The following is a 14,416-nucleotide window of genomic DNA, read 5'->3' as shown; positions in this document are numbered from 1 at the left end:
TATTCACAGCACTTCACTTTTTCCACATGTTGTTCTGTTACAGCCTTATTCCAAACTAGAATAAGTTAATTTCACCCCTCAAAATTCTACACACAATACCCCATAATGACAACGTGAATTTTAATTTTTTTTTTTTGTTAGTTTTTTGCAAATTTATTAAAAATAAAAAATAGGATTTTAATACCTACAGGTAAATCCTTTTCTCTTAGTCCGTAGAGGATGCTGGGGACTCCGTAAGGACCGTGGGGGTATAGACGGGATCCGCAGGAGACATGGGCACACTATAAGACTTTGAATGGGTGTGAACTGGCTCCTCCCTCTATGCCCCTCCTCCAGACCTCAGTTAGAAAACTGTGCCCAGGGAGACGGACATTTCGAGGAAAGAAGTTAATGTGTAAACACGGCGAGTGTCATACCAGCTCACACCACGAACATACCGCAGAATGTGGCATTCAATAGAACACCAGCCAACGGTATGAAAAAGTACACAGCCACTTGCTGATACAACATGTAACACAACCTGTGTGTCAACCCAACGAATAATAAGATACCGCATGCCATGGCATGAACAACGTCAGCAACAGCCTGACATAAAAAGAAACACCACAAGAGTGTAACCAGAGCCAATAACTGCAGACACAGTACGCACTTGGGACGGGCGCCCAGCATCCTCTACGGACTAAGAGAAAAGGATTTACCGGTAGGTATTAAAATCATATATTCTCATACGTCCTAGAGGATGCTGGGGACTCCGTAAGGACCATGGGGTTTATACCAAAGCTCCAGACCGGGCGGGAGAGTGCGGACGACTCTGCAGCACCGATTGAGCAAACAAGAGGTCCCCATCAGCCAGGGTATCAAACTTGTAGAGCTTAGCCAAAGTGTTTGAACCCGACCAAGTAGCCGCTCGGCAAAGTTGAACCGCCGAGACCCCTCGGGCATCCGCCCAAGAAAAGCCCACCTACCTAGTAGAATGGGTTTCCACCGACTTCGGTAACGGCAATGCAGCCGTAGAACGAGCACGCGGAATCGTATCATAGATCCAGCGTGTAACAGACTGCATAGCCGCAGGCGTCCCAAACATGCTGGGAGCATACCGGACAAACAGAACTTCTGTTTCCCCCATCAGAGCCAAATTGGCGACCTAAATAATCAAAGCCCTGACGTCATCAAGAGACTTTGAATCAGCCAATGCTTACAGAGATCAACATAGGCTGGTTTCTGCAAAACACAGAAACCACTTTTGGCAGAACTATTATCCGAGTTCTCAATTTCGCTCTATCCACATGAAAGATCAAACAGGGGCTCTTGTGAGACAAAGCCGCTACTTCCGACACGCGCCTTGCGGACGCCAAGATCAATAGCATGACCACTCTCCAAGAGAAAAATTTTAACCCAACCTTCCATAAAAGTTCCTGACACAAGAAACCGCAACACCATGTCAAGGTCCCACGGTGCCAATGGGGCACAATTGGAGGTTGGATGTGCAGTATTCCTTTCACGAAAATCTGAACTTCCGGAAGGGTGGCCAATCCCTTTTTTTAATTTTTTTATTTATAAGGCCAAAAACTGCACTGAAATGGAGCCTAACTTTAGGCCTGCCTCCACACCTGCTTGCCAAGAATGGAGAAGAACGACCCAGCTGAAAGCCTTCCGTAGGAGCCTTCTTGGATGCACACCAAGACACATACTTACGCCAAAAACGGCGGTAAGGCCTTTGCCGATACTTCTTTTCTAGCCTGAAGAAGTGTGGAAACAACTTCATAGGGAATACCCTTTCGGGTTAGGATACGGCGTTCAACCGCCACGCCGTCAAACGCAGCAAGTCTTGATACATGCCCGGAACCTGCTGTAACAGTTCCTCACGTAGAGGGAGAGGCAAGGAATCTTCTATGAGTAAATCTTGAAGAACTGGACACCAAGCCCTCCTTGGCTAGACCGGAACAATGAGGATCACCTGAACCTTTGTTCTTCTTACGTTTATCACCTTCAGAAAGAGTGAAAACGGAGAGGACACATAACCCGACTGAAAACACCCAAGGTGTCACGAGGGCGTCCCCTGCCATAGCTTGAGTATCCCCTTTGCCGCTTTGCTCCGTGTTCCGCCCTAGCGGCTTACTTACGCCACTGCTGTCAAGTCGTTCGACAAAATGAACACAGGCAGAACACGAAGAATGTGTTCGTTGAAAATAGCTCTTAATTCAAGAAAACTTATTGCAGACAAGCTTCCGAGCTTGACCTTTTCCTCTGGAAATACTTCCCTTGGAAAGACTGCTCTTCAGACTCGGACATGGACACCAGGATCTAATCCTGGATCCCGAACCTTCGTCCCTCTAGGAAGTTAGACTGTGCAGACACCACAGGAGCGATATCCTGGCCATTAGGATTATATTCCGGTGTATGTGCAGGTGAGACCCGGACCACATTTTCAACTGGTCCCATGAAAACCACTCTGTCATTTGACCTGCTCACCGAACAGGCCTCTTAGGACGCACTTATCTTCATCATTAACGGAACATATTGATGGATTGTCACTGCAAATCTGATCCGACTCTGGATCCTTAGACCTCTTTCCACAGGAAAACACAGAACCTCAACCGTTCAGTATCTAATCTGATACCCCCCATTCGACATCCGCGTCGTTGGGAACAACAGCCATTCCCTGTGTTGAAGAACAGTCAGAGAAACAACGATGTGAACCACTTGTTTCTTGACCTCGCCGTGATCCGGACAGCGTACAAAATAACAATGGCCCTTACTACTGAAAGTGGGAAAGACAATCCTGGATATCAACCCAGGTAGGCTGAATGCTGAGAAAAACGCATTTAAACCCTTTTTCTACCTTTACATGCCGGAGCTCCTTGGTTTAACAGGGACAGCAGGACAAAGTCCTGAACCTGACGCAACTCTGGTATGGTGTCGCGTACTACCTCCTCTTCCAGAGGGGAATCGGTAAGATCTATTTGAAAAATCAGTGAGGGGAATGATCTGTAAACTCCAGTATTCCCCCCTTTGGATTCTATTATTAACTCCCAGGTCCAGGTCCATTCCCGGACTGACGGAAGAGCCTTAGACGAGTTCCCACCAGTGTGGGCTCCAGCCAGCCAGATAGACCCACCGACATGCAGTGGATGTGGTAGAAAACAGAAGACAATATCCTCTTCTGCGAACCTAACAAGGCTGCAGAACTCTTACCTTTTCACCTTCGGCTATCCGCACTGAAAGGGAAAAAAGAACGGTTTCGAACCGGTTAAAATGACTGCCTCCCCCAAAAGAATGCGTCACCAACCGCTGTGAAGGAATCTAATCTACGAAGGTAGATTTACCAGTGAGTGACTTAACCGAGGCAACCCCAAACAGCGGAACACCGTCACAGGGAAAAACTCCAGTATCTCTCGGAGTCAGCCTCAGCATTCCCCCGGCCACTCCTCCTGTATACGCACGGCAGCCTGCCACAATGTTATAGAGAAGAACCAACATAAGAACATCCCCTCTCTCTCTAGGGTAATTCTATCGGATGGCTTTCCGAATACAAGCACTCACCCATGCGCATGTAAAGCAAATAACTTCAAAGCATATAAATAAAATATCACTTAGCTTCCTGTAAACGATCCTGTGTGACAGGGCCTCGTGCCGACCAGGAGTTGACTTTCACAGTATTCTATCCGCGGCGGGAAAAGAATAAAACACTCGGACTCCTCGTGAAGATCTGAGACCAACTCGTCACGGCCGACCTAGAGCTTTATCAACAGAGCAACTAGCACATGACAAGGAATACTTTTACTTCAGCATTCATTAGAAATCGTAATATGACTATACATATTGTAATTCACATATACACACATATTCTATAAATATATATATATATATATATATATATATTTATATTTATATATATAATACATATAAGCAGATTGTCCGGAACCTTCGGGTCCCTAGTGACATTAATGTGTTCTGAATGTGTCTGACCATGTACTGAATGCCCAAGTTGTGGATCTAATCAGGAAAACTTATGGTCGACAGAAAATCCTAGTATTCGTCGATAGCAGGGAGTAGTAACCAGGCAAAATAACATTCTTGCGACCCCGAGAGGTCCAAGGGAAGTTACATATATAATTTAAATCTCACTTCCGCACAAATACTACCAAGTATGTGCTCGAGCTACAGGTCCATGGAACAGTACCATACATATACATATAAAAATATATATACAGGTTAGTTACAGAGTGTTAATTTTCACCCAGTAATAACAGTTGGTGCCGACAGGGTCACCCACATATTACTGTGTCTCCCCTACAGTGTTTACTTTGAAAAGCATACAATTACTAACCTGTTGACACTTCATCTACTGAATCAAGTATCAACAGGAGTCGGCGATGCCGACAGAGAATCCCATAGCTGTTTGCGACATAGCACTCACACATGTCGACACATGTGTACGAAAAAGCTATAGTGGGTATATCTGACAGGGAAAACACAGACATATATGCACAACTCAATTGATTACATGCCCATTATAAGATAGTGCTATATTTTCACACTAATCATTGTTTTGGCGGGGACATGTAGAAAATGGGGCTGAATCATGTTGTGAGGGCTAAGCCCCGCCCCTTCTCGGCGCCCTTCAGCCCTGCTAATATTTTAGCTTTTTATGCTGGCAGGGGTCCGTATACAGTGCCTATGCACTGTATACGTGTTTAACCAGGCTTAATGGAGGGTATATTGGTGCCCAGGGAGCCCCCCCTGCACCCTTGTAAAGCCGTTGGTGTGTGGGAGCAGTGGCGTGCAGCGCGACCACTGCTTTATACTGGCGGGGGTATCATACACGGTGCCCGGGCACCGAATATGCAGCTCTTGCCAGTGAAAAGACCCTCAGTAACTTGCTGCCCAGGGCGCTCCCCCCCAGCGCCCTGCACCCTGTGAGTGCCGTTGGTGTGTGGGAGCATGGAGCGCAGCACGACCGCTGCGCTGTACCTCCATTACTGAAGTCTTCTGCCGTCACTGAAGTCTTCTGTTCTTCTAATACTCACCCGGCTTCTTGTTTCTGGCTTCTGTGAGGGGGGTGACGGCGCGGCTCCGGGAACAAGCAGCTAGGCGCACCAAGTGATCGAACCCTCTGGAGCTAATGGTGTCCAGTAGCCTAAGAAGCAGAGCCTTTGAACTAAGAAGAAGAAGTAGGCCTGACTTCTCTCCCTTCAGTCCCACGAAGCAGGGAGCCTGTAGCCAGCAGGTCTCCCTGAAAATAAAAAAGCCTAAAAGTCTTTCCAGAGAAACTCAGTAGAGCTCCCCTAGTGTGTGTCCAGTCACTCCTGGGCACAGAATCTAACTGAGGTCTGGAGGAGGGGCATAGAGGGAGGAGCCAGTTCACACCCATTCAAAGTCTTATAGTGTGCCCATGTCTCCTGCGGATCCCGTCTATACCCCATGGTCCTTACGGAGTCCCCAGCATCCTCTAGGACGTATGAGAAAACTAAGAAATCACATGTACATAAGTATTCACAGCCTTTGCTCAATACTTGGTTGATGCCCCTTTGACAACAATTACAGCCTCAAGTCTTTTTGAATATGATGCCACAGACACCTATCTTTGGGCAGTTTCACCCATTCCTCTTTGCAGCACCTCTTAAGCTCCATAAGGTTGGATGGGAATCGTCGGTGCACAGCCATTTTTATATTTCCCCAAAGATGTTCAATCGGATTCAAGTCTGGGTTCTGGCTGGGTCACTGAAGGACATTCACAGAGTTGTCCTGAAGCTACTCCTTTGATATCTTGGCTGTGTGCTTAGGGTCATTGTCCTGCTAAAAGATGAACTGTCGCCCCAGTCTGAGGTCAAGAGTGCTCTGGAGCAGGTTTTCATCCAGGATGTCTCTGTACATTGCTGCATTCATCTTTCCCTCTATCCTGACTAGTCTCCCAGTTCTTGCCACTGAAAACATTCCCACAGCATGATACTGCCACCACCATGCTCCACTGTAGGGATGGTATTGGCCTGGTGATGAGCGGTGCCTGGTTTCCTCCAAACATGACACCTGACATTCACGCCAAAGAGTTCAATCTTTGTCTCATCAGATCAGATAATTTTGTTTCTCATGGTCTGAGGGTCCTTCAGGTTTTGGCAAACTCCAGACGGGCTGCCATGTGCTTTTTACTAAGGAGTGGCTTCTATCTGGCCACACTACCAAACAGGCATGATTGGTGTATTGATGCAGAGATGGTTGTTTTTCTGGAAGGTTGTCCTCTCTCCACAGAGGAATTCTGTAGCTCTGACAGAGTGACCATTGGGTTCTTGGTCGCCTCCCTGACCAGGGCCCTTCTCCCTCGATCGCTCAGTTTAGACGGCCGACCACCTCTAGGAAGAGTCCTCGTGGTTCCGAACTTCTTCCATTTACGGATGATGGAGGCCACTGTGCTCATTGGGCCTTCAAAGCAGCAGATATTTTTCTGTACGCTTCCCCAGATTTGTACCTCGAGACAATCCTGTCTCAGAGGTCTACAGACAATTCCTTTGACTTCATACTTGGTTTGTGCTCAGACATGCACTGTCAAGTGTGGGACCTTATATAGACAGGTGTGTGCCTTTCCAAATCATGTCCAATCAACTGAATTTACCACAGGTGGACTCCAATTAAGCTGTAGGAACATCTCAAGGATGATCAGTGGAAACAGGATGCACCTTTGCTCAATTTTGAGCTTCATGGCAAAGGCTGTGAATACTTATGTACATGTGATTTCTTCGTTTTTAATTTTTAATAAATTTGCAAAAATCACAGTAAAACTTTTTTCACGTTGTCATTATAGGGTATTGTGTGTAGAATTTTGAGGTAAAACATGAATTTATTCCATTTTGGAATAAGGCTGTAACAGAACAAAATGTGGAAAAGGTGAAGCACTGTGAATACATCCGGATGCACTGTAACCAGCGGCAATTATTATTATTTTTTAAATATTAGTAGTTTTCCAAAACTTTATAAACAGGTTTCATGTTAATAGATTCTCCCTAAACCTTTTATACCCTGGGTTGGTTAGATTAAAGTTATTATGTTTGTGTGTTATTATGCTTTATGGTAATTCATTTCAGTGCACACATTTAAGAATAGAATGTAAACCCAACACTGACAAATAGACAAAAATACATGGTGCAACCTTTGGATCAGGCCATCCAGTGGTTTGCCACTCTTATCGGCCTACTTCTCTACTTGCCCCTGCTATCCACTACTCCTGACGAATAAACTGGATGACATTATGCTCTCTTGCTGACTTCCTTCACCACAAAATCATTCTCCTACAATTATGCTGTTTAATACTAATAGAGGCCTCGGTCATCCTACGTTTAAGAGCGGCACATTCCCATTATTAAGGCAAACCCCACGGAGCACCAGATCTTGTGCATTGAGCATCTTACTTGTGTATTGTTCACCCTAAAAAGCATCTTATGCTGTATACACACTAAGCGATACATCAGTTTGGCGGGTGTAGGCAAATGATATGTCTGTGAACGACGTTATTCACAGACACATTGTGTAAACTGTGCAGCCCGCTGACCGCCCAAACATTTGCTGTGGGGGATGACATAACAGCTGGGCAGGCAAATTAAAATGCCCCCCCCCCAGATGTGATGTGTGATGAAAGACACATCGAGCCGCTGATCGGTAAGTGTATATGTTTACCTTGATTGACCACTCTGTTGGTGTGATGGCGGGCCTGCCTGCAAGTTGTGATGGTGTGTACCCAGTCTTAATTGCAAATGGATGTGACAAACCACTTCACGAGTCAGAGCTGATTATTTGTATATGTGTGCGACAGTCTGAATCTGGTTATGAAGTGCTATGATACAGCAGTCCTGGCTTATGTCCATGCCAAGTTCTGTTGTGCTTTGTATACAGACTCAGTCGCACACAGATATACAAGTGTCGACAGACATTTCACATCAGCCCTGTAGCACAGCTGATACATTTGCATGTGTGTGTACGGAGAACCCGCTGACAGCCTGTACACTGGCTGCAGGGACTGTAGACATTGACATCACAACTGGGCGGGCAAATTAAAATGCTTTTCCAAAACTTTCTTATCAACAGGTTTCAGGTTAATAGATTCTCCGTAAACCTTTTATTCCCTGGGTTGGTTAGATTAAAGTTATTATGTTTGTGTGTTATTATGCTTTATGGTCATGAATTTCAGTGTACAAATGTTAGAATAGAATGTGAACCCAACACTGACAAATAGACAAAAATACATGGTGCAACCTTTGGATCAGGCCATCCAGTGGTTTGCCGCTCTCTTTGGCCTACTTCTCTACTTGCCCCTACTAACCACTAAACTGGATGAAATTATGCTCTCTTGACGACTTCCTTCACTACAAAGTCATTCTCCTACAATTGTGCTGTTTAATACTAATAGAGGCCTTGGTTATCCTAAGTTTAAGAGCGGCCCATTCCCACTATTAAGGCAAACCCCATGGTATTGATCACATGCAGTCTCATGTGGGTTGGACAAAAAATCGAATGATAAAGGACTTTACAACCAACATTAAAGATATATGGCCTTTTAAAAGACGTAGGTTAGCAGAAACACCTGTACTTCGTTTGAGAATGTACAAATCTCCTAATTTGAGATTATTGAAATTTGTAAGCATCAGGAAGCTGACACCTATCTTGGATAGCCTGAAAGATTACAATTTACCAATAAAACAAATCTAAATTTCTGGACCACCATGGTGCACACATTGATAAACTACAACCCAAGGGAAAAGTTGGATGATTTCAAACAGAGCGTGAAAGGCAATGGATATGGTGCTAGGTTAAAGGTTGGCAAAGCAAATTTGAATGAAGCCAATATATATTGTTCTTAGATAGGAAAATATTTAATCTTTTGTAAGTAGTTTTAAAACATATATTGAATTACATGCACTTCTCTCAGTAACCACAAGGATGTCTAGTTAAAAGGACACATGGAAGTAATTACAAGGAGGACAACAAACATTCTTCCTACACATTCCATTCACGCCGTGCTCATTATCCATGATGCTTTGAGACAGGAAACAAGCCTTTCAGTCATAAGGAATGCAGAGCCAATAAATATATAAAGATGAACATAATTTACAATTTGTAAAACTACCTTATTTGGGTTTGTTAAAACTCTTTTTATTGAAAGAAAGAAGCAAAGCATTAAAATGTGAACTACTTAACAGACTGACTCTCTGTGCAGCACATGCTAAGATACTTTTTATATTGTGGACAGATATCCAATTATCAATAAAATTACTTTAGTAAGATCTTATTTCCCTTTATCCCATATCGTAAAGTGAAAAGCTGATACTGAGGACAAAGAAGGCATCCTTAACAGGCCCCATTTCCTAAGATGAACCAATCAGATCTCAATTTGTTCATCATAACCTCAGAAGAGGGGTTATGATACAGGGCCTGTATTACTTTAAGTAGTTTGTAACGGAAGCCAACAGCAGTCTTCTAATAATCATAATTTATAAGGTTATACAGTATATTTCATATTATATATTCTCAAGAGAGACGCATACTCTAGATATACATACTGCAAACCCATTACAAATTTAAAACCAAAATGATCATTATTGTTTGTTAAAATACGTAAGTACAGAGAAAAAAAAATTATGAAAGAAAATCTGCTGCACATATCACAGATTATTACTATTGAGTTAAGCCATGTGAGCTGACTGAAGCAATTGAAAGACTGCAGATTTCTAAAGGTGAGAAATTCCCAAACAGACAGTCAAGTCTAAATTTAACAGCCCAGGAAGGATAACGCTCCAACACTTGCATAGATTACAAAAACACTGAAGCACACAGTAAGTGCTAAAAATAACAATGTGAATTATGTGGAATAAGTAGTGCAAGAATGAAATGGAAACTGCTCTCCATCTACACTATCTGATTTAGGTAATAGGCCAAAAAGTATAAAAACATATGGTGAACTCAAACATCAACTGAACCGTAATAATCAGATTTTTTTACTATAGGTCTCAAAAATAGGAAGGAACTTAGTTTTTTTTCTGTGAATACATGTTCATACACAATAACATTTCAATTTCATAGGAACATAAAAGGAACAACAAAAAATACAAAAAGAAATAAAAACACATGCTATAAGTGCAAAAGGCAATTAGTGATGGAAATGGGATGCAAATGATGTCATAGCTAATCTGACAATGTTATAGTGTCACTTTAATGTGTCCCATACTACAAACCCAACTTGAAATCAATGTTTCTACAATTAAGGGCTTTATAACTGGTATTAAATTATATTAAATGGTATGAAGTGCATTATTGTCAGCATTAAAAAAAAAATTGTGTTAACTAAGCAAAGTATTGTGAGTAAATACAATTACATCAACACTTTTAGAACAGTAAGTTTTGGAATTAAAAGAAGTCCTACTGCCAAATATAATAACCGGGATGCGGTTATGTTACCGGCGCTCAGGATCCCGGCGGTCAGCATGCAGACGCTGGGATCCCGAATGCTAAAAATGCCAGCAGTCGGAATGCCAACCCACAGGGTGTATTCTGCTGATGGAATTCCAGTGTCGGTATGCTGACCGCGGGGATCCTGGCAGCCGGCACAGCATATCCAACCCTAATAACCTATATATTTGGAAAGTGCATAGATTTTAGGGATCTGGCTGCTTGACTGAAAGCACCATTTTTTTTTTGTTAGTACGAAACAAACCTAGTTCCATTTTTTTTTTTTTTTTAAATTGCCACTTTAAATTTCATGGCTATATTACAGAAATCTCTGCACTCTCCCAATTCCAAAGACTATTACAGTTAACCCGTACAATTTATTATAGGATGATATAAGAGAAAAAAAGTTAAGTAAAAGAAGACAAGGCAATATAAGAATTGACATTATTGCAAACATAATATGGAAGATTCCAGGAGAATATAACCCAACAGTTCATTCAACATGCCATCTAATTAATGACACGGAATTAACCAAGCTTTCCAGGATTCTAGTTGTATTTTAGCCTCATGTTAGCAGACTCCAGAAAAGTATAGACTTCATCAGACTGCCTAATTCACATTTTTCCACTAGTATTAGGTTTTATTCTTGAACCAATAATCTGCTAACCTTAATAGATTTTATAGTTAGCACAAAAGCAGTAGTGAGGTTTTTAATTTTTATATTTACTTGGACCACAGTAACATTGCACATGCGATAATTTTTATAAAACAAATGATTTTTCTTTGAATTACAGGTGTGTAATTCTTATGCTGGATACACACAAGGCGATACATCGGTTTGGCGGGTGTAGGCAAATTATATGTCTGTGAATTATGTTATTCATAGACACATTGGGGGATATTCAATTGTTTGAAAAGTCTGTTGGGTGTCTGTTTTTTCCTGTCTATCGGATAGGAAAAACAGACACCCAACTGACTTTTCAAACAAATTTATACCGCCCATTGTGTAAACTGTGCAGCACAGCCGATGGCCGATATATCTTCAGATATCGGCGCATATGGCCGTGTGTACGAGCAGTCTGCTGACCGCCCATACATTTGCTGTGGGGGATGACGTAAAAGCTGGGCAGGCAGATTAAAATTACCCCCCCCCCCCGAATGTGATGCAAAACACATTGAGCGGCAGATCGGTAAGTATAAATGTTTATGGGGTCTGCTTTCAAGGTGTGATGGTGTGTACCCAGCCTTAGTCGCAAATGGATGTGACAAACCGCTTCACGAGTCCGAGCTGATTATTTTTATGTGTGTGCGACAGAGTCTTAATTTGGTTATGAAGTGCTATGATACAGCAGTCCTGGCTTATGTCCATGCCAAGATCTGTTGTGCTTTGTATACAGACTCACTCGCACACAAATATACACGTGTCAACAGACATAACACATCGGCACTGCAGCACAGCTGATACATCTGCATGTGTGTACGTACGGACAACCCACCCCTACACTGGCTGCAGGGACTGCAGACATTGACATTACAACTGGGCGGGCAAATTAAAATGCCTGCCCAGTTGAGATGTCTGGCCCAACATATCGAGCTGCTGACTGGAAAGAGTGTATATCCTACCTAACCAGCTGCTGCTTCAGGTTGACCACAATGGGCGGTATCCAAATGATATGTCACAGCCAACCACCTTTCTAAAGTGATCCCCGTTATCGCGCCCTTAGTAATCAGGTATAGCTGCATAAAGGGTAAGGGTGCCTCGCTTCCCGGGGGGGGGGGGGGGGGGGGGGGGGGGGGGAGTGTAGCGAGCTGAAATGATGATACCACATCTGTCAGCAAAAACAGAAAGGGTGTGGAAGGGGGTGGAAAGAATTGAATATCGCCCTTTGTCTGTAGTGTGTACAAAGCCTAAGTATTTTTGAATTCTTTGTTACTACTTTTTCTCCAACACCGAGTCCTTGAGAAGAAAAAAAGTAGGAGGTTCAACAAGAAGGTACTTGAGTAACTTCAGTAATGTAAAAGTAAACCTAAATCTTATATGAATAGGGGAATCAGGCGACTAATATCAATTAAATGTAATGGTTTTTGACAGAATAAACAATTAGGTTATACGATGAAGTGGTGACACATTTCCAAAAGGTACAGAAAACAAACTGTCATTTTCCATGGAGCAAGATATGGCTCTTGCATGTAGTAGGTCAGCAGGAAGCTCATTATGAGCTGACAGCCCAAGTTACAGAGGCAGTTTTCTGTTAGGCACATGAATAATTTCCTGTGTGAAAGCCCTCCTGTTAGAGCTGAATTCCTCAGGGTATATTTCTTCTAAGAGGATGTTACTCTTCCACAGGAAGAGAGGAAGGAACCAGTTGTTGCTGGATGTGTGGGTTGATAGCTGTTGGGCATATTTTGCATGCCTCAATATCAGCTGTGAGAGTGATGGCTTCAGCTCAAGTTTCCAGCCCAGTGAGGAAAATCAAATGACTGCTGTAAAGACAGGGTCACGGTTTACAAGTACAGTGATCTCAGGAAGCTCAGAGACAGAAATAACACCTGGAACGTCTAAATCTCCAACTGCCAGGAAATTGCTCATTTAATCTAAGACCAGCACAGAGGAATAAATCATAATGACATAAGCATTACTTAAGCCTTTTACTGACATACATATGCTTTGTAGCCCTGCTACCAGTCACCAATTAAGAAAAGTGAATATCTATTTAATGTAAAGTTGGAAAGGCAGCAGAAATGTGCACACATCCAACCTGTGACCTGCTAACGTAAACCTGGAAGAATCATTCCTTATAATAGTCTTAAAATAGATTTCTCTGCATATTACAAAGAGACGTCATAAACCTCTGATTTGTCATTAACGTGCTTGAGAGTTCTTTTCTATTTAGTGTACTCTTATAATGTACTCATTATGTAAAGATTACAAAATAAAGCCATGCTGTTTACTCACCTGTTGGAAAGCCACTGTGCATGTTTACATCTAATATCACCTAAAGACAGGCTTGATGCACTGCCAGCAAACCAGCCTGGACAGATTCCTAACTAAATAAATAGCTAACAATGTAAACAGACCAAGGATACCCAGTAAGCGCTGCCAGTATAACGGAAAAGGCAGACGCCCACTTCATACTATGTTATTAATACTTTGTTTTTTCTTTATAACATTTATGCTAAAACAACCATACTTTGTATGTACAGATAGCCAAGTACTATACACTGTTCTTGTACACTATTGCTGCAGTCATGCCACACATCCCTTCTCAGTGCGCCAGGTCTTGTGCTACTTGGCTTGCGTTGAGCGTTATTTTTGCATCTTCTTTGCTCAAATGCGCGTCTTAGTTGCAATTTGATGCAAAAAATACTTCAGAAGACAGCACTGATTAATTTCATAGGCGTCACTTGTATATCTGTGTGTGTTCGAGTCTGAATATGTGTACTAAAGGAGCATACGCACGGTGCGATTCTGGATAAATGCAGATTTTGACTTCGCGATTTCCCTTGAACTCCCCGGAGTCCAGAACCACTGATATTGACTATACACACGGTGCAATTTTGGCTATGTACAAATTTGACTATATACAATTTTGACTGTACTAGAAACTAGATTGTACACAATATAGTCAAAATTGCCATGCCTGCACAGTCTATTTTTCTTGCGACACCGACCCTATGGGAGCGTGTCTCGGTATCGCAAGCTGTATACACACGCTGCGATATGTGCTATTTTTTCTTACAATTTTCACTATATAGTCCAAATTGTAAGCATACATCGCACCATGTGTATGCACCTCAAGAGCTACTATGCAAAGGACGTGACTTTTTTTAATGCCAAGTTCTGTTCATCTCTTTTGTGTCTTAGTCGCAAATGGAATCGACAAACCACTTCATAGAATACTGATTAACTTGATATGCGACACTTGTAAATCTGTGTGCGACTGAGTCTGTACATGTAGTACAATGAAGCTTGGTGTAGTAA

At 42.6% G+C, this 14,416-nt stretch overlaps 1 protein-coding gene across 7 annotated transcripts in view; it reads right to left on the bottom strand.

The window, feature by feature from the left end:
* Positions 1-14,416, bottom strand: part of POC1B (POC1 centriolar protein B) — a 462,304-nt gene that overhangs the window by 43,739 nt on the left and 404,149 nt on the right. The window contains exon 11 of one of the 7 annotated variants that reach the window (XM_063927652.1): positions 12,793-12,918. The exons of the other annotated variants lie outside the window; for them this stretch is intronic. Within the exon in view, the coding sequence (XP_063783722.1) occupies positions 12,877-12,918 (42 nt within the window). The 3' untranslated portion in view covers positions 12,793-12,876. Of the gene's footprint in view, positions 1-12,792; positions 12,919-14,416 lie in introns of those variants that run through there. 7 annotated transcript variants of the gene reach the window in all.

Source organism: Pseudophryne corroboree, chromosome 6 (assembly GCF_028390025.1).
Source record: "Pseudophryne corroboree isolate aPseCor3 chromosome 6, aPseCor3.hap2, whole genome shotgun sequence".
NCBI lineage: Eukaryota > Metazoa > Chordata > Amphibia > Anura > Myobatrachidae > Pseudophryne > Pseudophryne corroboree.
The sequence above is the reverse complement of the archived record's forward strand: the minus strand, read 5'-3'. Positions and strand labels throughout refer to the sequence as shown.